Source organism: Mus caroli, chromosome 2 (assembly GCF_900094665.2).
Source record: "Mus caroli chromosome 2, CAROLI_EIJ_v1.1, whole genome shotgun sequence".
NCBI lineage: Eukaryota > Metazoa > Chordata > Mammalia > Rodentia > Muridae > Mus > Mus caroli.
The window spans coordinates 149,282,103-149,305,141 of record NC_034571.1 but is presented as its reverse complement, the minus strand read 5'-3'; the positions used below and the strand labels follow the sequence as shown (position 1 = coordinate 149,305,141).

Below are 23,039 nucleotides of genomic sequence, written 5' to 3'. Positions count from 1 at the left end.
AAAACAAAAAAAACAAAAAAAAAACGACCCTTTGAGCTCGTTTCTGGTGAGCCTGAGATTCTACTCTTTTACCAACTCCCCCTCCTCACCAACACACCTGCTATTCGGACCCGGATCAGCTTTGGTCCCCAGCATCTGGAAGGGCTTAGAAAAAGAAAGCACCCCGCCACCCCCTATACACACACATTATAAAATCATCCAACCCCACGGGAGATCCCACCCCAGGCTGGGAGAATGTTTCTTGGAGAGAAAGGCCAAGGAGATGTAAAGACAGGCCTGATGTAGGGACAGTAGTAGCCTTGTAGCATGAGGCTTGGATTAACTCTATTCACCCTATAGCCAGCCCGGTATACATTTATAGCTCATAGCTCCCCTGCCACAGGTGAGAGATTCTAAGCAAGAAGAATTTCCTAGAACTGTTACATAAGGGGGCAGCACTTTCGAGTAATCCAGAGGTGTTACGCAGAGACAACTGTGCATCGCTGAGCTACATCTCCACCTAAGCTGGCCTTGAACCCTCCTTGACCTTGTGGTCCTTCTACCTCCATCTACTGGGATGGAGGATGCTGGGATTAGAGACCAGCTTGGATAGGCAAGTCTTGACTTTGCCTCTTCATTGGAGACCTCCTTGGATGCAGGCTATTCTTTAAAGAAAAGGGGGGGAGGGCTTCAGCATTACCACCCAGCCAACGCGCCTTTTCTGGAGGAACCATATAGACGAGGAGAGAGGACTAACCAGGCCAGTTTACAGAAAAAGAAACCAAGGCTCAGAGAAATCAAGTGACTTGTCTGAGGCCACCCAGAAAGGCTACAGTAGCCAACACTGGTGGCCTGGCTCTGACATAACACACATGTACATCCATGTGGCCCTTGCTACTGAGGACTCCATAAACAGACCCAGAAGGGCAAGAGGGTCAAGGGAACCGGGAAGTCGAGGGTTGGGGCCTTCTCCATCTCCTGCACAGTGGTCTGGGGCAGGCTGGGAATGCTTCCATCGTTCACACAAAGTGGGGTCTGAGGCCCACAGATAGGCCCCCTTTGTTCATGGGCTCTCCCTCCCCACTGCCTGCCCAGCCTGCAGCAGCCACCTCTTTGAATGGCTGGCTCTCACACTGGAAATTTGCAACACAAATGTGTGGCCTGTCTCCCTCTCAGCCTGGCCACCGCTGCCCCAGCCTTTGGGGGGGGGGACTTCTAGAATCCACCTCTCTCTGGGTTGCTTTCTTTTTTGTTTCAGCTCAAGCCCCAGTACCCTAGACACCAACACAATCACTAATTAAGGTCGGGTTAAAAACACATCTTGGGAAGGAGCCAGTGCTGAGCGAGGCCAGCCAGAGCAGGGTGGTGGGAATCGGAGGTGGAGGCTGGATTTTTATTCTTGAGACTCTGGCTTTCTCACCCCATTTTAGTAGGCTTGTCAACAAATAAAGCCTGTTAGTAAGATGGCTTCCAGCTTCCCTAACCATTCCGCTTGGCTTTCTGAGCTCAGGACTGGCTGGAAATTGTATCTGACTCCACTTGCTAAGACACAGCCTGTCTCCACTTCCTTACCGGGGAGGCAGGTGTCATGATCCCCACCTTGCAAATGCAATAACTGGGGTGCAGAAGGATGAAGTGCCCTATCCAGATTCCCTCATGGGGCAGAGCGCGGTTTCATAGGCATTCACTGGCCGCCCTAGCCGGTGTGCCTGCTTTATGCTTCTTTCCTTTCCCAGCTGGCGAAGTGCTTCCTGGTTAAAGTGACCCTTCCTTCTCCCTGCCATTCTTGAGCGCTTTTGTGTGTTTTTGGAATTGAAGCTTCTGCTTCTCACAGCCCTCTGATGCTGGGTCTCCTTATTTCTCAAGGCCCAAATCCGGCTCAGAGGACAGAGACCCAGACATTCCCAAATGGCGGAAATGAGACCCTGGCGCTCAGGATCACTAGTGCAAAGAGCGCCGCAGACTGGGGGTGGGGTGGGGTGGTGGGGTGCGGGTGGGGGCTAATTAGATGTTTAGTAAGAGTTTGTAAGAGAAGGAAACAAATGCTGGATTAAGAACTGGCCAGCAGTAGTGCTCCCTTGCCCTGGAGGGAATGCAAAAGGTACAACTTGGGTATGGAGGACAGTTTGTTAGTCCCTCTTCCTCCTCTTCCTCTTCCTCCTCTTCCTCTTCCTCCTTCTCTTCCTCTTTCTCCTCCTCTTCTTCCTCCTCCTCCTTTTCTTCCTCCTCCCCTTCCTCCTCCTCCTCTTCTTTCTCCCCCTCCTCTCCTCTTCTTCCTCCTCTTCCTCCTCTTCTCCCCCCTCCTCTTCTTCCTCTTCCTCCTCCTCTTCTTCCTCCTCCCCCCTCCTCTCCTCCTGTTCCTTTTTCATGCCTAAGACTTGTGTGCACACCCGTTACTTTGTGTGTTTATGCCAGCAGTCACACACCACAGTGACCCTACTGAGATCAGAGGACAGCTTTTGGGAGTTGGCTCTCTCCTTGGACCACAGGCTCCAGGGACAGGATTCAGCTTCTTGTACAGCAAGCACTTTCACTTGCTGAGACATTTTGACGCTTGTCAGCTTTTTGAATATTCAAAGTATTCTCTTACTGCACAACAACAGTTCCCCTCCTAGAACCCTCCAAGACGAATGGATTTGCCCATTCTCACTAAGTCTTGCCAAGATTCATAATTGTAAGACACAGTTTTATTTATTTATTTATTTATTTATTTATTTATTTATTTATTTATTTATTTATAATTTTGTGCGTGGGGGGTGTTTTGCCGCAAGTAGGTCTGAGCACCATGTGCATGCAGTACCCACAGAGGCCAGAAGAGGGCGTTGGGATGCCCTGGGACTGGAGTTAGAGATGGCTGAGTCACCCTGTGAGATCAAATGTGTGTCCTCGGAAAGAGCAGCCTGTGCTCTTGATCACTAAGCTCCAGCTCTGTGGAGTGATTCTTAATGTATAACCTCCAACCAGAATGAACTTAAAGGTTCCTCAGGGTGCGTGGGTAAGCAAGCTGTCAGAGTCACACAATGGAAGAAAAAGGACTTCATTCTTTGGATCACAAGCCCTTTACAGACTGAGCTGTCTCTACTCTGCCTGCTTTTGAGCAGGCTCCTTGCTATATTGCCCAAGCTAGCCTAGAACTCATGGACTCAGCCTCCTAAAAAGTTGACTCATCAGAAGCCGGGCGTGGTGGAGTACACCTTTAATCCCAGCACTCGGGAGGCAGAGGCAGGCGGATTTCTGAGTTCGAGGCCAGCCTGGTCTACAAACTGAATTCCAGGACAGCTAGGGCTATACAGAGAAACCCTGTCTCAAAGGGGAAAAAAAAAAAAAAGTTGGCACATCGGATACACACACTCCAAGACTCAGTGAGGCCCACTTAAGAATCTGTTTTATAAGGCTCTAGTTATATAGATGTCCAAAGAAAAGAAACTTTTAAAAACTTTGAAAGCTGTTATTCCCAGGTACAGAGACTGGCGCCTTAAGGGTAGAAGGAGCTTGCAGGGGTCACAGAGGTTGTGAGTGGCAGAGTGGAGAGAAGGCAGGTCTCCGACCTCCGTGTGGATCTCTCTCTGCTGGTCCACAGGGTCCCATGAGAAGCCAGCGCATCTGCCTCAGCCACTTTTATGCCTTTCTTGAGAATGCTTAGTTACAGGCTAGAAAAGTCTGGAAACATCACAGTTCTCCCAAGGTCCCCATCTCTTCTCTCTCCCTTCACACTTCTCTGAGGCAGCATCAGTGTCGGGCTGTCCTGACACATTCATTACAGAGGTTGCTCCAGGGTTCGGCTGTCAAAATCTGCCTGTTGACGGCAGCAGCTGGTATAAATCAAACCCAGGGACATTCTGATAATTGGATGACAAGGGAGATGGTGAGCAATTTTCCCCACTAAAGGGGGAAAATAGAACCACTTATTGGCAATATTGTCTACTCCATAGTGAAATAAAGTTACATGTGGACAAAACAGAATCATAGAAACTTGGAAAAACACAGTTTGGGGGAGTGAGCAAAGCCATGACATGGTTACAAATATAATTAGTAGAATCTTAGTGTCAGAATAATCATTCAACATTATATTCTGTTCACCCCCACAAAGACAAAGGAAAAGTTCGGTATGAGTCTTAATTAGTGGGGGCACAGAAACCACTTCCCCCCATTAATTTGTCCGTGTGATGCTAAAAACGGCACGTTTGGTTGACTTCTGCGCAATGGACTCTCTGACGCTGACGACACTTAGGAAAATGAAGGTATAAAAGGGAATTACAACAGGGGCTGGGGCAGATGCCCAGCCTGCAGACAGTGGGACCTGAGCAGCACCTCAATTGGAGAGAGATACCTGTCACCTCGGAGGTGAGAGGGGGCGGTCCTGGGGGTAGGGACAGATGGGGGCAAGAAAAATTGATCTCTCACCAACTCACAGAAACCAAGTCAAATGGCCCATGGCCGGCCTCTGTGTCCACAGGCTGGTGAGGATAGATAGTACCTGTTCAGAGTGCAGTGTCCCCTCAAGAGAGGTCTAGTGGCTTTGGGTGGCTTTGGGTGGCTTGGGTGGCTTTTGGTGGCTGGTGCCATGTGGTAAAGGCATGGTGCTTGGACACATGGAGAAGTGGTAGGCACAGGGGTTGCAGGAGTTGGTGAGAGCCAAGGGAGGGCTTGGGGGATCCTTCCAGGGTGTGGGGCAAGCTTCTGGTTTGAGCTGTAGGCTGGCTGGGTTTTCCTGTCAATTTCAGGAAATTGGAAGGACTCAGCTGTGCATTTTTCCGAAAGCAATCAAGTTGCAGGAGAGATCAATTTGGCTCATCGATCACCCAGAGCCAACTCAGTATAATTGCCTGGAAATTGATAACATTTTGCGTTCTCCCTCGATTGCAGCCCTGCTCCTCGCTCTTATTTTCTGTCACAATTATCGGGTCTCGGAGGCTTCTATTACTCAATATGTGACCCCTGCTCCTTGCTTGAATAGACCCGAAGCATTGATCATTATCATCATCATTATTATTGTTTACGACCTCAAACTGTCTCAAACCCTTCTTTGGCTTACGGTTCCTCATTAAAAACTTAAGATTTCATGTGGGTGTTGTTAGGTGCTGGTTAGAGCTTTGTCCAGAAGGTACAAAAACCCTGAGTTTCTTCTCTGGCGTAACAAAAACATTCAGCCTCAGGTTTCTTTGCACTTGAAGGGGTTTGTTGGTTGGTTGGTTGGTTGGTCAAATGGTATCAGAATTGAACTGGAATCTCATGGTTTGAGGTTGTCAGTTATAAAGAAGAAGAGTCAACAGAAGTAGACAACCCCCTGGAGTTTTCACAGAGTCCTCGCTAGCTCGTGTGTACCCTTGAGACCTGACCTCTGTTGTTTGCTGCAGATGTGTGGCAAGAGGCAGGATGCTGGCAAGTGGTGTCACTCGGTGAGGAGGGACACCCCTTCCTCCTAACACTCAGCACCTCTTCTATGACCAACCCCAGGATTAGCCCCGCCAAAAGCAGGGGCTTCAGCATCAGCAGAGGCAGCTGGGTCTGGGCCACTTTGTCAGTCGGAACATAGTCAACAGCTATTTCACAGCCTCTCCAGTCTCTGTTCCTGTCTCACTGTAGCCTGAGCGACTCTTGTTGCTCCAGTCTGTGTCCACTGGGATGGGCCAACGCCATGCAATAGGTTTGCATAGCTGGGGTTGCTGGAGAGCCTGGACAAAAGGCAAATGTTGAGTCTCCTGCTTGACCAGACTGTGCAGCGACTGAGCCTTGTTATGAAGGAACTGGGTATCACTGGACTCAGAGTACCTCTAGGATCAACTTGATACCGCTTGGGGTGCGAAAGGAGGTGCCCAGGAAGCGTGTGTTCCTGTTTGGTTCCCTTTTGACTTCTGGGAGGCCGAATGACAAAGAGCAAACACTTTCCTTTTTTTCCCAGAACCCTTTCCCACATGCAGGTGACAAACCCTGAAGGCCCCATGAATAGGAAGAACTGTGAATAGGTTATTGTATCTGAGAGACAGCAAGAGCTGGAGGAAGTCTGCGGGCCAGGGAAGTAAGGGTCCATTCTCAAGCGTCCACTCTGGAGCTATTTTGATGAAGGAAAATTCCCTGCCTTTTCCTTGGGCTCTGGTCTCGGCTGTGAAATGAGGGGTGACCGTGCCTGCTCTGAAGTGGGTGTGAGGAGGGCAGGCAGGACAGGCTATGGGATGGAGGTGGGGACTTGGGTAGGGGCTGGGATCTTCATTTGAAGTCTAGGGAGCAGGGCTGTGAGGGAGAAGGCAGAGGAGGTAGAGGAGAGCTTAGGTCAAGAGTAGGGTCTGAGCTTCTTCGTGCCAGAGGGCTTCTGATTCTGGGAATAAAGAGACAAGGGGCTTGGAGACGAGACAAGAAGAGGTAAAAAGCAGGAGATGCAGAGGCTGTATCAAGGGACCCTCCTTATGTCCCAAGAGCTCCCTGGAGAGTTACATGTTTGAAAGTCTCACTTCTGGAGAGGCCTAGCCTACCTGGACGACTGTGATGTACGAGGAAGACTGAAAGTACAGATATTTGGCCCAAGAAACAAGGCCTAAGTCTGATGAAAATGTACCCGAGAAGCCCGGTGTGGAGGGAGGGGCTGAGACCACAGTGGACAGTTCCCATGGATACTTCCTGGGACCCAAGGCACCCCTGATTAGAGGAGGCCAGAATCTGCAGAAGGGGCCTAGCGCTCAGTGAGGAGACATGAGCCTAGACAAGCATGGCAGACTCAGTTAGTGCTGGCCCTGCTTACAGAAGTCAGCCCTTCACAGAATTAGGGAGCGAGGAATCGTGGGGATGGAGGGCTGCTGCCTCTTGGGGACCAGTTAGATCATGCAGAGCAGATGTATGCTGAGAGGACTCAGCTCCTCGATGGCCACTGTCTCCAAAACAGGGCAGGCCAGAGCTGATGTGAACGTCCTCCTGAGCCAAGGTAGCTCTTCCCTAAGTGCAGAACATGGCGTTAGCAGGTCCCTCTCAGGGGAATTACGAAGTCTGAGAAGACTCCGGCATGCTCACGCTCACACTCGATGCTCCCCCTTCCCTCTCAGCGCCAATCCTCTGGGAATCTAACAGTTCTGCCAGATGTGGTGGCGCAGGTCTGTAACTCCAGCTCTTAGGAGGCTGAGGCAGGAGGATTATGAGTTAGAGGTTAGCCTGGGCAACACAGTGAATTGCAGGCGAGCCTCAGCTACATTCGAGGCACCGTCTCAAACCCCATCTCCAAAATGTAAGCCTCTGGGACAAAAAGGGTCTCCCTTTGCTCCAACTCCACACAAGCTGAAACGTCGAGAATCTGTTCTCTGAATGAAGTAAGAGCTAAGGCCATGGTAGAAGTTTCTAGAGAGTTCCTTACGTGCCAGGATGTTCACTCGGGTGTTTCTCTGCACCTGTCCTGATAATAATGCGTATTACCTCTATCTTATGCCTGGGAAAACTGAAGTTCAGATAGGTTAAGCGACTGTTATGGGAACCTAGGTAGTAAGATCAGAACCAGGGTTGGAGGTCAGATTTACCTGTGAACATGGCGTCTCTGCCTCCTGTAGTCAGCCAACCAGGGGAAGATGCACCCTCCTCCTCCTCCTCCCTGCCCTTGCCCCCAAAAGGCAGCTTGCTTCTCTCACACTTGCAGGAGGGTCAGCTTCACGGTGTTAACTGATTTTCTACTCAGCCCCACGAGGTGGCCAGGATGGCTTCTTCACTCCTGGCGGGGAAGTCGGAGCTGAGGACTGGCAATGCCGACCTTGAACCCAAGTGGATGAGGACCAGGGTTCATCATGGAGTGGTACCCGGGGACCCTGTGGCTCTATCTGATTGTATCCTGCTGATGTTTCTGCAGGTCCCACACAGGAGTGAAGGATGCTGCTCTGGGTGCTCTTTCTGATCCTCATCCTCACCAGTGGTTCCCACTGCTCACTGCCCCCCGCACCTCCCTTCAGGTGAGCAGCGGTGTCACCAGTGCCAGGGTGAACTGCTCATCGCAGACAGTGAGTGACCAGGCATCGAGCCCCAGAGGCTACTCAGACAGGAGCTGAGTCTCTCTGGGAGTGAGGGGAACACGGGACAACCAAGGGGACCTTACTGAGATGTCATGTAGCTTGTACTGTCCCCCTGCCTAATCCCTATGCTGACCTCTGACCCCTTCGCACAGGATGCAGCGACACGTAGATGCCATCTTCACCACCAACTACAGGAAACTCCTGAGCCAGCTGTATGCCCGGAAAGTGATCCAGGACATCATGAACAAGCAAGGGTAAGCAGACATCCTAGGAGCTTCTGCCCAGTCACCTCCGCATCCGAGTTGGGGACCAAGCTTTGTCTCTTCCCTGACACAGTAGATATCTTCCTAATGCTCCGACCCTTTAATATTGCTCTTCATGTTGTGATCCCCAACCACTGAATGGACTGCTACTTTACAATCGTAATTTTGCTACTGTTATGAATCGTAATATGAACATCCAACATACAGGAGATCTGAGAGGCAACCCCAGAGGGGCCGAGACCCACAGGTTGAGAACCACTGACACTTACCCTTTCTGGATTTGGCATAGGAAAAGTAGCCCAGGTCAGACCTCCACTTAGACCTACTCTGTGCCTCTCTCCCTGTCCTTGGTTCCAACAGTTAATGAGCAAAGACCTAAACAACCTGGCTTTGTAGTTTTTGTTTTGAAAAACCTTCAAAAGTACACACATGTTGTAGCGATGGAGTTCGCTCGTGCTGCTTTGGCAGAGGACCTGGGTTCAATTCCCAGCAGCCACGCAGAAGCTGACACGCGTCTACAACTCCAGTTCCAGGGGCTCTGATTCCCGCTGTGGCCTCCACAGGCACCAGGCATACATGTAGGCAAAGCACACCTATACACGTAAAAATAAATAAGCCCAAAGATTAAAGCTACATACAGCAGTACTTCCAGAGTGAGCAGCTCCTGCCATTGTGTCATTTCCCCATAGGTCAGCAGCACACACGGGCACACCCAGTGCATTGGCCGTGACGATGGTCTCATTGTTACCAAGCCACTTTTAAATTCCTCATTTCCTCTGAGGTAGGGTCTTGTCTAGCTCAGGCTAGCCTTGACCTTGATATGTATCTGAGGATGTCTCTTCTGAGCCTCCTGCTTCCACCTCCTGAATGCTGGGATTTCCTGCCTGTGCATTACAGCTATCATGACCTTTTATTCAGCGGCACCGGTGTAACTTCTACCACCTCCCTCTTCTGTGCATGGTGACACTGTCACTCACAGCTGTCCCAACAGATTCCCTAGGACCCAGTGTAGGCTCACAGACTCCAGTCCTCATAGCATCTGCTTTCCATTGTTAGATTGATTTTATGCGCATGACTGTTATGCTCACACACATGTCTGCATACCACATGCACGCCGGGTGCCCTCCAAAGTCAACAGAGGACATCAGATGCCCTGAAACTGATTAAGTAACCTCATGATTAGTACTTGCTGTGGCCTTCTCCGTGGGGGTATCAGAAGCCAACACACAAATTTATCCGGTTACTGGTGGATAATAAATTGTTTCAATGTGCCATCTACAAGATTAATACTCTGTGGGGAGGGTTTGGCAGTGGTGCCATGCCCACTGCTCCCCAGATACTGCTGAATGTAAGAGAGTCGCCTAAGAATCTACTCACATGAGCCAGGCAGGCATGGTGGCGCACGCCTTTGATCCCAGCACTTGGGAGGCAGAGGCAGGTGGATCTCTGAGTTCGAGGCCAGCCTGGACTACAGAGTGAGTTCCAGGACAGACAGGGCTACACAGAGAAACCCTGTCTCAAAAAACCAAAAAAAAAAAAAAAAAAAAAAAAGAGAGAGAGAGAGAGATTCTACTCACACTGGACATCCTACCCAGTGGTGGCCCTCACTGTTTCTCCTTTTCAAACCCATAGGGAGAGGATCCAGGAACAAAGGGCCAGGCTCAGCCGCCAGGAAGACAGCATGTGGACAGAGGACAAGCAGATGACCCTGGAGAGCATCTTGGTAACCATGGTGCAGAAACACAGACGAGGAGTTGGGAGGGCATAGGTTGGAGGGGCTGAGAGAGATTTTTTTGGTTTGGTTTGGTTAAGACAGGATTTCTCTGGGTAGCCTTGGCTATCCTGGAACTCACTTTGTAGATCAGGCGGGCCTTGAACTTAAAGATCTGTCTGCGTCTGCCTGCCTCTCTCCCAAGTGCTAGGATTAAAGGCAGGGCCACCAGCATCCACCTGAGAGAGATTTTTTTTTCTGGGGATTTTAGAGACTTCCTTCCCTCGGAGATCCCAAGAAAATCAAAGAATCTCATTTTTCTCACAGGTGTGGGGCCTAGTCTTCTGAGCAAAGGGACAAGGCCCTCGGCACCCTAAGCCTCAGGGATAGGGAAGGCTATGTGTGAGGGGACTGCATACTGGCCATTGCAGTACAGAGTAAGAGGCCAGGCTCAGTGTGTCTGAAATAGTATCAGTGCTTTTGACAGGGATCTCAGACCCTTAGTAGGTTCTCCCAAGGGATTATTGTGGGTGATACAACAGGTACACCTCAGACCCCCTGTAAAGATCCATGCACTTATAATGCCCAAGACAGGCCGGCTTTCCCATGCCTGCCCGGGGCTGACAAGACAGACACACACCGTCATCAGAGGCAGAGCTGATCACAATGGTTCCTCCCCATCTCCCTGGTCCTCACATCCTCACCAGGAGTCAGGGAAGATGGAGGATGTTTCCCCTTTTTACAGAAGAGGAAAAGCGAAGCTAAGAAGAGGGAGGGTTGGAGAGACGGGCAAGTCCAGGCTGTCTTTGTCTACCCTGGGATCTCTTCCCATGTGACCTAGTTCTAAAGACTGACTGTAAACTGAGCACACATACTTTCAGCTGGGACCCTGCTCCTGCAGCAGTCTATGAAGCAAACCCAGTTCCAGCAGAGCTGCCCTCACCTTCCTCCCAACCTAATCAGACACCCGGAGCTGGAGAGCTCACCAGCTTCAATCAGACACCCAGAGCTGGAGCGCTCACCAGCTTCAGCCCGGGCGTAGGGGGTGTACTGAACCTTGCTGAAGGCAGGATGGAGACTAGCCCCAGGGCTGGCTTTGGATCTCTCTGCCCACAATTTTCTCCTCTACAAAAGGAACAGGTGAACTCTGTTCCCTTGTAAGAACTCAAAGGCTGGAACCGCGGGAATGTTGCCTCTAAGAATTCCACCCAGTGGCTCTCACCAGGAGAGCGGGGTAATCTCCCTCTGGAGCCCAGAGCGAGATGGCTACAGATCCTTGTCCCCTCCACATATTACAAGGGGCCTGAGAGAGGTAGAGCTTGCTGGCTTGTGCCCTGTTACCCCATATTTGGGAGGTTAAGACAGGAAGGTTGATAGTTTGAGGCCAGGACTGGAGAGAGGACTCAGCAGTTAGGAGCAGTTGCTGCTCTGGTCCTGCACCCAATTCCCAGCACCCGCATGGTGGCTCACAACCATCTGTAAGTGTAGTCCCATGGGATTGAATGCTCTCTTCTGGTTTGCACACATGCATGCAGATAAATCGCCCACATACATAAAATACAGGCATAAATAAATCTTAAAAAGAAAAAGTTCCCCAGCCAGCTTGAGCTATAGTAGGAGACCCTGCCTCAAAATAAAATACATGGAGTAGAAGAGAACAAATTGTGCCCATTCCCTCTGCTAACCCTCCTGAGAGGAAGCCGACCTTCTGGTTTAGCCATTCTCTTACCCTGGAGACAGCTATCCCATGGACTCTGAGTGTGAAGCCCCAGGCCAGGCATCAGCTGTATTCAGAACACCGTTCACTTCTGCGCTCATGGAATCTGGCCTCACAGAGGCAGGGAGGAGTCCCACTTCTTCTTGTGAGGTTGGCCACTCAACTTGTGACCAACAGAATGGTTTGTAGGGTATGGCACATGGATGTATGGGAAGAAGCTGGTCCTGACTAAGGGTCAGAAGGGAAGTGACCAGCCCAGGGTCTCAGTGGCAGCCAGTTAGTGGGGCAGGGAGTAAGCAGGGCTCTACATGGTGCAGCCATTAGCATCTTTCCAGCCCATGCTTCCTGTCTCTGGGAACCTGGAAGTCCTGCCCCTGCCTGGAACCCCAGTCATCTTGGTGGCTCAGGAGCCCTGGCATCTGGATTGAGTGTCTCTTTCTTTCTGCAGCAGGGATTCCCAAGGATGAAGCCTTCGGCAGACGCCTGAGCCCCCTGACCCCCAAACACAACTGTACCCTGTTACTTCTGCTTCAGTTCTGACCTTTTCTGTCCTCTGTAAATGCAATAAAACCCCCATTCTCATCTGCAGTTCAGCTTCCTTTATTGTCAATCTGATTTTTTTTTTTTAAATATGGCTTATATGGTTATTCCTCCCAAGTAGCATGATGAAATATAATGGTGCAAAACAGTTGGAGCTGGAGAGGCAGCTCAGCTGGTAAGGTTCCTGCTGTGCAAACAAGCAAGAAGACAGAAGAGCTCAGATCCCAGCACCCACAGAAAAGCCAGGCATGGGAGTGCATGCCCGTGGTGGCAGAGATGTGGAGACCAAGAAAGACAGGTCCCTGAGGCTCACTGGCTAATTAGTTTAGTCTAGTCTGAGAGTGCAGGTGAAAGGTCTCAGAAAAAAAAGGTGACTGTCCTTGGCTACATAGTAAATTCCAAGTCAGTCTGGGCTACACTGGACACTCTCAAAACAAACAAACAAACAAAAAACCCGAGTAAATTAAGCCTTAAAAATTTGACAACTGTGAAATCTGGATGACGGGATGTCTGGAATCACTGATTAAAAGTGTAAAAATAACCCCAGCATTTAAAATCGGATGGGACTCCTAGCTCTTGGTTTTCCCAGCCAGCCTAGTTCAATGCCAGCAGGAAAGGGAAGCACGTGACCTCGGTCCTGAGCTGGCTGCGGCCAGGTCTCCTATCTCCCACCTGCTCCCCCTGAGCCTGGGCAAGCAATGGAAAGCGTGGGAAGTGCTCTGCAGGAGGCCTTTCGGTGGCTGGTAGGGACGATGAAAACAATGGGGAACAAAAGCTCCTCTGGAGGAGAAGGCTAGCCCAGAAGGGCAGGCAGAGGCAGGAGGCGGGGAACCTGCCAAGGTCTGGGACAAAGGGGGAGCTGAGCTGAATGGGAGACTCCCCCCACCTCCCTTCCGGGCCCCACCTGCTCATCTCTTTCCCTGCCCTGTCCCAACAAAGGCGAAAGCTTGGGGCTCTCTCCACTTTCAATTAGTTTTTCAGATGAAATAATGGCCGCTGAGAACCAAGGCTACTTGCGGGTTTTAAGGTGAATGCAATTACAGGAGGGCAAATCCATTGCAGCCACCCCGGGCTTTATCTTCAGCCACCCTGGGCTTTATCTCCATTAGCAGGGATGCTAGTGCCCGTTTAAAAAACTTAACTCCTCCCCCTAGAGAAGCTCGCTCCTGAGGGGCCCTACTTAAGACTAAGGGCCACTTTCATTGCACTAAAGATGTTTTCTAATCAATGGGGGACTTGTCCCTTTCATTAAGTTGAAGTTCACAGGGAGACTCCCCTCACTGTTCCCTACAACTGCCGTTGGAGGGGCCAGAGGCCACTTACAGTTCCACCAACTGTCAGGTGACTGGTACCAGGTCACACATCCAAGAGGGAGCAAGCCCAGGGCTCTGTGTGTGTGTGTGTGTGTGTGTAGTATGGGGTGGTGATCGCTCTTGTATTGCTGTAAGGTTTCAGGCCTCTCAGTACTCTGAACTGGGACATGAAGTGAGGACACAGGTCAACCGGGAACAAACCACGTATGGGGCTTCTGGTCACAATGGACCTAGGTGCTCATGATTTATGATGGGGCCACACCTGATTGATACCTGTGAAACCATCAAGTGAAACCAAAGAGTCAAAGGGTTGTGCCTGGTGGTTCGTGCTTATAATCCCAACACTGGGGAGACTGAGGCAGAGGGTCATGAGCTCCAGGTCAGCTTGTGCTACACAGTGGGATCTTGCCTTACCAAATACTTAATAATCCTTAGGAGCAGGGGGAGAGGATTCACTGGAGAGTGAAGGCATGAGAACCCCAGTGCCCATAAAAGTTACCAGGCACTGTGTGGCTTTTACACTCCCAGAAGGAGGCCAGCCAGCCTAGCCCACTTGGCCAGCTTGGAGTTAAGGTGGTGGAGAGCTGCCCTGCCCCATGTGGGTGCTGGAAACTGAATCTGGGAGTCCTCTGTGGGAGCAGTATCTGCTCTTAACCACTTCAGCCCCTCAAAATCCAGGCTTTTAAAATAGAAATTCTCCCAGAAAAGAATTTGTGTGTGTGTGTGTGTGCTCATGGAGGCCAGGGTTAACTTCAGGCACCATCTGACTGACAGGCACGAGCTCTAGGATCTTGCCTGTCTGTCTTCCAGTGTTGAGATTGCAAGCATACTCAGTGTTTAACTATGGGTACTGGGCTCACCTTTCTAGTCCAATCGTCTCAATGTTGGCATCTAGTTGAAATGTTAACCACCATGGATAAAACAAGATGCTTACAGGCCACTGCACAGGTCTGCAACCCTTGGGAGAGGTGAGGTCTACAATTGCAGAATTCCAGATAGAACTATTCCTAGAGTTCGAGAATCTCTTTCCCTTCCCCATCCAAAACCCTCATTTCCTTACCACAGCAAAACCTAGTTAGGCTGGAAAGCAACCTTTATACGCCAAGTTTAACAAAGCCTCTAAGATGTATAGCTCTGCCTAGTCTGGATCCCATGTTCCTCCTGGTTCAGCTTCCTGAGTGGATTACAAATGAATGTCACCACAAAACGTATCGAGCTTCAAAAGCACTAAAGACAACGGGGCAAACTAGTCAAACACATTTGTGTGTGGGTTTGCCTGCACATGTGCGCATGTCTTGCTAAGGCAGGGCCTCTCTGTAAACTCCAGGACAGGGGGACTCCCACCTTGCTGTAGGAGTGTTGGGATAACTCAGGTGGTCAGTCAGTGCTCCAGTCTGAATTAGAGTCCTTCCAAACCCATGCTAAAAGATCCCCAATGCACTGCACTAAGAGGCGGGTGGTTCACACTGTGTATAGTTTATTACCTTTATTCTAGGGCCAGGGGAATGAGCTAAGTTAGCTGCTTTTCTGTTATTCTGCCACTGGGAACACTGATACGGCATTGACATCAACATCATCTGGAAGGAGCAGTCTCTCTTACTACTTACCAGATCTGCCAGTGCCTTCTAGGTCAGTGCCTTCTAGTTCTTAGGACTGTTGGGTTGCCTGCCTGCCAGGCTGCCTGTCTGCCTATCTATCTATCTATCTATCTATCTATCTATCTATCTATCTATCTATCTATCTATCTATCTACCTACCTACCAATCTACCTAGTTTTCTATCTATATTCTATATCCACACACCAATCTACCTTTTTATTTATAAATTATCGATCCATCTATTTTATTGCTTATAAATCATCTTACTGCCTGTAAGTGCTCTATTTTACTGTTTCTAAGTCACCTGCTGCTTTGGGGCATTTTATCACAGAAGGAATGGACCGAGGCAGTCAGCTTTATTTATTGACAAAATTTCAACCCTTCTCTACACACTAAGCCCAAACGTTCAAGGCAAAAGCCTAGAGCAGGTCTTTTGAACAGAAGAATCTTCAAAGACAAGCAGGGCTCCTACAAAGTGTTTGCTACTAGAGCCGAAAGGACACAGGCTTTTTCTAGCCACTTTCAGTACTTTTAAGAAAGGGGTGAGATGGCCCAACTGAAGACTGCTGAGTCTTCATATCACACATGCAAGGCTCCATCAACACTGGGAGGCCACCATTCTCTTTATTCCAAAGCTGATGATGAATTACAGATTTCAACTTTTCAAATACAACATCTGGGTAGCCTGGGATATTCACAGCATCTTGCCAGGCATCAAGACAAAGGGACAGACAATCTGGGCCCAGACATGTCTGCTCTGTGAAGCAAAAAGTGAGAAACAAGTAAACGTGTAAGCACAGCTCAGCTCTTCTCTTTTTAAAGAACAGGCATCTCCTCCCTCCTGCTCTGCCCCAGTTCTTCCTTGCACACCATGAGCTGTCTCCACGCCTTGTTAAATGTTCATTTCAGTCTTCAGGGTCTTCAGACTTCTGGAACTAATGTGCTGTTCTGGAAGGAAACGAAGACAGACATACAATCACTGATGGTTTAAAAGAACAGTTACAGTCCTTACATGGGACAACAGGGAAACTAAGTCATTCTCCCACTGGAAGATGTAATTGACAAGGGGACAGCCTGTATCTACTGGTTCTACTTGTAAATGCCCCGTCTCATTTAAAAAAAAATAGCTGAGGCCCATGACGACCTGAAAACCATGAAGTAAGCTGAGGACTGAGGAGGGAGCACGTGAAAATACAGGGATGAGGTAATTCCAGGCACACCCCTCACAGTACAGGCCCAAACAGGGAAGACTTCAGTCAGAAAGAATCAGAGTTTAATCCTGCTGGCTGCCTGCATTCTTGCCAGTACAGACTCAGCAACTAACCTAACACAGAGAAAGTATGGAAAAGGGCCCTTAGCTCATAAAACCACTGTTTTGTTCGTTTGCTCTTCCTTCCTTTTTTGGTTTGTAGGCTAGTTGGCTGGCTGGTTGGTAGGTTTGAGTACTTTTTTTTTTTTTTTTTTTTTGAGCTAGGGTTTTGTTATGTAGCTCAGGCTGGCCCCAAACTTATGATCTTCCTGCCTCAATCTCTTGAGTGCTGGGATAGGGCACTTCTCAGATGAGAATCTCTCGGCCATTTTCTTCCCACCAGTCCCTGTGGGAAGTGCTATGGAGGCAGGAGAGGGGAATGTAACCGAGTGGAGAGCACCAGGGACGAGTGGCAAGCAAGCAGCAGGCGCACCAGAGCACGGTCTTAGCAGGCGGCGGGCGGGTGGACCACAGTAAGGACCGGTAAGATCCTACCAGTCTCACAGAACGGCAGGCTTCAACCCAACTGATAAAGCAGTCCTCAGGAGGGCATGCAGGCACGGCGCTGGAGCGTACAGATCAGGACGTGCCTTTAAATCTTTACCAGTGCTCACAAGTTCCTGACATTAAGCTTGTGCCTGACAGTGTCCAGGCTGGAAGGACAGCAAGGGTATAAAATGTAGCAGCAGAACTCAAAACCCCAGACCTTGGCCAACGACGGAAAGACTCCATTACACTCGCTCAAACCAGCACATGCCCTTAGTCAGTAGCACTGAGCCAGCACATGGGGTCCCCGGCCCCACAAGTCCCAAAGGCTCTAACGACCGACCAGACTTGGCTAGCCGGAGGGATCAGAGTAAAGAACAAAAGAACTCAACTGTTGCAGGAAGAACTCGTTCTGAACGTAAATCTCGGACAGAGCAACTGAAATTTAGGGCAAAACCAAAAGAACAACGGTGGGCGAGGGACAGCCTACGCCAGGGCTCGGGAGCCTTCTGGACCACAGAGTCTATCACCAGGTGGGAGTCTCACGACTACATGCTCAGTTCTGCTTGTTTATTCATTATTTAAGTATTCTAGACACAGGGTCTCCTACAGCCCAGGAGGACACTGATCCCCTGAGCCTCACACCTCTGCCTTCCAAATGTCGGGATTACAGGTGTCCAGCATTGCCATGGACATTACCATGTCCAGCACTGCACCTCACTTAACCCTGGGGGAAGTCATTCTCTCTCTGAGGTAAGGACAAGGTGACCGGCTTATGCTAACACTGCACTGAGAAAGTCTAGATCCTATGTTTTTGTTGACTTTTCCTAGTTCCAGAGGATTAAAAACTAGGTGTGCTGGGATTTGCTTCATTTCTTTGGCAGGGAAAGCTATTTCTAAGGCAAGGGATAAAAGGAGACCTGATGTGAAAATTAAAATCTCTCTCTTCTACTTGTGGTATAAGGCAAGGATCAGCCAACTATGTCACACAGGCCTGATCCAGCCCACCTCCAGGTTGGGGAGATGGTATTTTTGGGTGCACCACGGTCCATGCAATGCTGGAGGGAGGGAGATGAATGTCGAAGTACTAGACAAGGACACTCGGATGCTCCACAGAGCCTCTCATGGGCCCCTCATCTGCAGGAGCAGATCCACGAAGCAGCACCCTACCCTTGCCGTTGCTCCAGTTTTCACTGAATCTGCCTCCCCATCAAGAGCCCTTAAAAGAAGGTGTGTGTCACACCCTGTGCTCCAGGTACAATTCTGCGGTTGGCTTTGATCTGTGGTCATCACAAGCGAATCTCACCAAATTGCATGGTTCAACCAAATGTTTCAGAAAGGCCTAGAAGTAGTGACAAGGTGTGCCGGGAGTTGCCATTGGACCATCACTTTGTGAACCAAGCAGTCAGGACGGATGTGGGCCCTGTCGAAGTCCGAATTGGACTTGTCTTATCCTCAACTCCTGTTCTCACAGGGGGCTACTGTATATACAGCAGTATCCCCTGGGAAGACTATCCTGAGCCAGCCACAACCTCATTTAACAAGTTTAAAACAGCCTCTGAATTCACCCTGGTAGAGGGAGTGGTGGGGAGGAACGAGCAGGTGGAAACAGGACAGTAACTGGCATGCATGATGTGGACAAGGTGGGAGGGAGCCTGCCTCTGGGACGAGTCGCCCTTCATCTTTACCGTAGTGTCCTATATTTTGCCAATCTACTGCTCTGCTCTGCAGCGATCCTGCCAAAGGAAAGAGGTTTGAGAATCAAGAAAGGACAGTGAGTGAGTGAGAGAGAGAGAGAGAGAGAGAGAGAGAGAGAGAGAGAGAGAGACAAGCAGAGGACACACATGGTAAACCAGACCAGACCTCCTGTCAAGGCCGCTCCTTTCCCCAGGCAGCACAAACAAGCTGTCGGACTTGTGAAGAGGAGGGGGGCGAAGAGCCACCAGGCCTCTAATGAGAGCCATGGGTCTTTTCAGAAAGTGCATGTAGGGTGGGCTTCCACAGTGGGCACACTGCCGCATGGATCTACAGGGAATAGGTTTCTCACACTGCTCTTCCCTTGGCTTCATTGTTCTTGTGGACAATTTCCAGAAGAAAGAAGTTAAGGGACAGAGCACACACAGCATTCTGGCCCTGGGAGCCCAGACTGGTCACTGAAGGAAAAACAACCAAGTCCCAGGCTTTCCTTTTCTGGATACAATGCACAGTATTAGGGGTGACATAACTACAACTGGGGGCACTGAGGCAGCTCTGGTGGGACCTAGACCGGCCCTGGGAAGTCAGGGTTGTTTGCACAGGAGCTCATGGTGAGGCACTGAAAGCTTACAGTGAGACCCCCACCCTGCCCAGTCGCTAGTGGTCTCCTTGAGATGCCCACCCCTCTTGGATCAGACAGATGCAACTGGCAGCATGTTTAAGGGCGTGCTTCCGAGTTCCATTCTGCCAACAAAGGTCCCAGAGGGAGAAAGCAGGGTGAGTCTGAAAATGATTTCTTTCAAAGGTGAAAGCAATTCTGACCTTTTCTTATTGGCCTTTGCGTGGCTGAAATCAGTCAGGTTCTATAAAGTCAAATCAATGAGAAACACCTATGTGACATTTAAATTTGCCTCCAATTCTGTTCTGAAAGTCAAGCTGCCACCACATCAAGGTCTGAGCATTTGTCTGCCTCTCAAGTTGGCTATCGCTGGGTTGCCATGCCTACACAATTGCTGAGGGGCAGAGCACAGACCTGCAGATGGGAGGAAGAGCTCTGGCACCATCCAGAGCCCCAGTCGAGGTACCATTCTGGGGGTACAGGAGGGCAGGGCAAGAAGGATGTTTACACCACACAGCTAACACATTCTTGATTACACAATGTAGTCGCTTCCCCCTTGTTCTAATGTGAGGACACAAATTACTGACTTTCAAACATCTGCCACTGTTCACACTTATGGCTTCCTTAACAGGCTGGAGGAAGGTGTCAGACTTGCCCCAAGGATGTCAATATTCTGCCACATACCTTTGTGGTCTCATAGTTAGGCTGGCACAGTGCCCTCACAAATGTTTCTTGTCCCACCCTGGAGCTTGATTCATCCCCAGCCTCACCTCTTAACTGCATGCTGGGCCAGCATTCGGTTGCCAGCCAGAAATGTCACAGTGCCCAGGACAGCCAGGTACTTGAGGGTCTGGAACATGTTGAGCTGAGTCCAGTAGATATACATGAGGCCCAGCATCGCTACAGGAGTGTCATGACATCCAGTTAAAGGCAGCAATGACAGTGGGGAGGGGGGAAGGGAGCAGGGCTCTGCACTGTAAGGGTCAGCACTTCCTGGCAGCCTTTTGGTTTAACCCTTTTATCTTTGTTTGTTTGTTTGTTTTGAGACAGGGTTTCTCTGTATAGCACTGGCTATCCTAGAACTCACTTTGTAGACCAGGCTGGCCTCGAACTCAGAAATCCGCCTGCCTCTGCCTCCCGAGTGCTGGTATTAAAGGTGTGCGGTTCTTAACACCGGACAACAGATGCCAACATATATGCCTTTGAGCTTTCTTTACCAAGAAACCTAGAGGTGAGACTGACTTCAGGCCCCTTTGCCTCTCTCTGATCTACAGACTCCCATCCACTCTGCTTCCTTCATATCTGGGATCATTTTAGGTTTCAAATTCTTTTTTTTTTTTGGTTTTTCGAGACAGGGTTTCTCTGTGTAGCCCTGGCTGTCCTGGAACTCACTTTGTAGACCAGGCTGGCCTCGAACTCAGAAATCCGCCTGCCTCTGCCTCCCGAGTGCTGGGATTAAAGGCGTGCGCCACCACGCCCGGCTTTAGGTTTCAAATTCTTAATGAAAACATTCAGCACATAAACCAATTAGTCATTTCCTTTTAATTAGAATCATATTAAGAACAACTGGCTGCTGTGGCTTGGAAGTGAGCAGAGGCCTGGGAAGGCTCAGTGGGACCCAGGCCCTGAGGGCTCTGGGAGCCCTGGGTTGTACAGGCTCCACCCCAGCAGCCTGCCCCAGTTACTCCTCTGATCAGTGTTGAATAATGAGACTCAAATGAGTAAGTGCACACAAAAGCACACTGGCAAGGAACGTCATGCTCTAAACACATTTCTATTCGGGACCTGCTCTCAGCTTCCGAGGTAGGCTGTCATTCAAGTTCAGTAACTAATCAGGCGAGAAAGGTCACCCACCAGTTCTGCCCAGGATGGCAGATGAACTACCACAGAGGTGCTTACACAGTTTTGAGGTCAGGGACCAATGTGAGAATCTCATCAAAGTTAAAGATTCCCTTCGCTCAAAAATATTCCCACATTTGCCTGGGAAGAGATTCTTCTGTGGACCCCTGAAGGCCATGCACTATGGATGCAGAGCTGATGGCGCCTTAAAGAGGCAAAGGGATTGGGAACGTACTGTCTTGCTATGCTTAGGCTCTTTAGGTTCTACATTCTCCAAAAAACAACGGAGGACAGTGTGTGACCAAGGGAGGACAGTGTGTGATCAAGGGAGGACAGTGTGTGACCAAGGGAGGGATTTTCTATTACTGTCCAGACGCCCGGGCTGCCAGCAAATGTGAAGATCATTGTGGTGGGAAAGATAACCTTTGGAAACGGCATTAAATGCTCTTCATCCAGAAAAGACACACTAAGCGAGTAATCTCTGGAAATGAACGGGGCTATTAAATGAGGGTAAATGGCTTGCCACAGCCTCCCGGTACAATGAGGCCCAATAGAATGACAGCTGTTGTAAGCTGGCAGGCCAAACAGGTTTATCATCATATTAACTGTGCTGAAAGGCCAGGAGGAAGAGGGAAATGTTGTGCTATTAAGCCATTATAGTTAATAGGTTGTGGGCTTACTTAACAGGGCTTTAGCGTGGGCAGGCAAAATGTCAGAGGAGGTTAAATGGAATTAGCAGCCGGGGGCACTTACCAGCATGTCCCAGGTGGAAGATAACTGTGCTAGGAGCAAATGTGAAGTTGGAGACATTGGCTCCAATCCGGATCCACTGAGTGAGCGAGAAAAAGAAGATTAAAATGTGAAAGTGTGGCGACACATTCTATGCCAACACTGATCCGAGCCCCAGAGCTTCAAAGTTCACATACACTAGAAGGACTGAGATTTCCCTAGGTGACAAGCACACTGCTCTACGTCCTCAGGAAGAACTGTCCCTTCTTCCCTCTGAAAGAAGCTGCATCGATCAAAAATGACTGATCCTTCCACTAAGTTCTCTAGGAGTCAGTGCTGTAGGCAGGCAGCAGGAACGTGCTCTCAGGATAGAGTCTGTGTCTCCTGAAACTCCATCACCCCAATATAAAAGCACCCGCACACCAGGCCTGTTTGAAAGCTTGTGGCAAGCTTTGTAGTTTTCACTTAAAACACAGGTAACCTGCCAAAAATAACACCTAGAGTTTTGTTTGCCCAAATTCTCTCACCTTCGAGGTTATGTACCTATGTTTATGATTTTCAGGGAAACAAAGGAAAAAAGTTTATTGGTTAAAATATATAAATGGAGTCTGGCATTAATTTCATGGCAATCTGGAAGTAGAGGACACATTCTCTGTGATTTCATGGCCAGCACAATCTACACAGTCAAGAAAAAAATAATTTTTTCCAGGGGCCGGGTGCCAGGGGTGGGGGTCAAGACAGGGTTTCTCTATATAGTCCTGGGTGTCTTGGAACTCAATCTGTAGTCTACACATCTGGTCCAAGACAGTCTTTTTTTTTTTTTAAGTGAACATAAGGGCTGGAGAGATGGCTCAGTGGTTAAGAGCCATCTGACTGCTCTTCCAAAGGTTCTGAGTTCAATTCCCAGCAACCACATGATGACTCACAACCATCTATAATGGAATCCGATGCCCTCTTCTGGTGTGTCTGAAGAAAGTGACAGTGTACTCACATACATAAAATAAATCTTTAAAAGAAAAAGTGAACATAAATCAGGTGTAGTGACGACACACACCTTTGGTTCCTGCAGCTGGGAGGCAGAGGCAGCCAGATCCCTGTGAACTTGAGGCCAGCCTGGTCTACAAAGTGAGTTCCAGGACAGCCAGGGCTACACAGAGAAACCCTGTCTCTAAAAAAACAAAACAAACCCAAAAAACTCATACATGTATGTATATACATATGCATATGTATATATACACACACAAACTTTTTTTTTTGGTCGAGACGCATTTCTCTGTGTAGCTCTGGCTGTCCTGGAACTCATTGCTGTAGATCATGCT

At 49.5% G+C, this 23,039-nt stretch overlaps 2 protein-coding genes across 4 annotated transcripts in view; one reads left to right on the top strand and one right to left on the bottom strand.

Annotated features, from left to right (window-relative positions):
- Positions 1–12,240, top strand: part of Ghrh (growth hormone releasing hormone) — an 18,063-nt gene extending 5,823 nt beyond the window's left edge. Inside the window, exons 1-5 of one of the 2 annotated variants that reach the window (XM_021156851.1) lie at positions 4,253–4,323; positions 7,802–7,901; positions 8,114–8,215; positions 9,857–9,947; positions 12,101–12,240. In XM_021156851.1, the coding sequence (XP_021012510.1) occupies positions 7,822–7,901; positions 8,114–8,215; positions 9,857–9,947; positions 12,101–12,139 (312 nt within the window). In that variant the 5' untranslated portion in view covers positions 4,253–4,323; positions 7,802–7,821 and the 3' untranslated portion in view covers positions 12,140–12,240. Of the gene's footprint in view, positions 1–4,252; positions 4,324–7,801; positions 7,902–8,113; positions 8,216–9,856; positions 9,948–12,100 lie in introns of those variants that run through there. The other variant, XM_021156850.1, reaches the window with a different exon arrangement.
- Positions 12,241–15,448: 3,208 nt separating this feature from the next.
- Positions 15,449–23,039, bottom strand: part of Rpn2 (ribophorin II) — a 47,680-nt gene continuing 40,089 nt past the window's right edge. Inside the window, exons 15-18 of one of the 2 annotated variants that reach the window (XM_021156957.2) lie at positions 21,745–21,820; positions 19,923–20,052; positions 18,527–18,574; positions 15,449–16,051 (exon numbers count right to left, since the gene is read on the bottom strand). In XM_021156957.2, coding sequence (XP_021012616.1) covers positions 16,039–16,051; positions 18,527–18,574; positions 19,923–20,052; positions 21,745–21,820 — 267 coding nt within the window. In that variant the 3' untranslated portion in view covers positions 15,449–16,038. The remainder of the gene's footprint in view (positions 16,052–18,526; positions 18,575–19,922; positions 20,053–21,744; positions 21,821–23,039) is intronic. The other variant, XM_021156958.2, reaches the window with a different exon arrangement.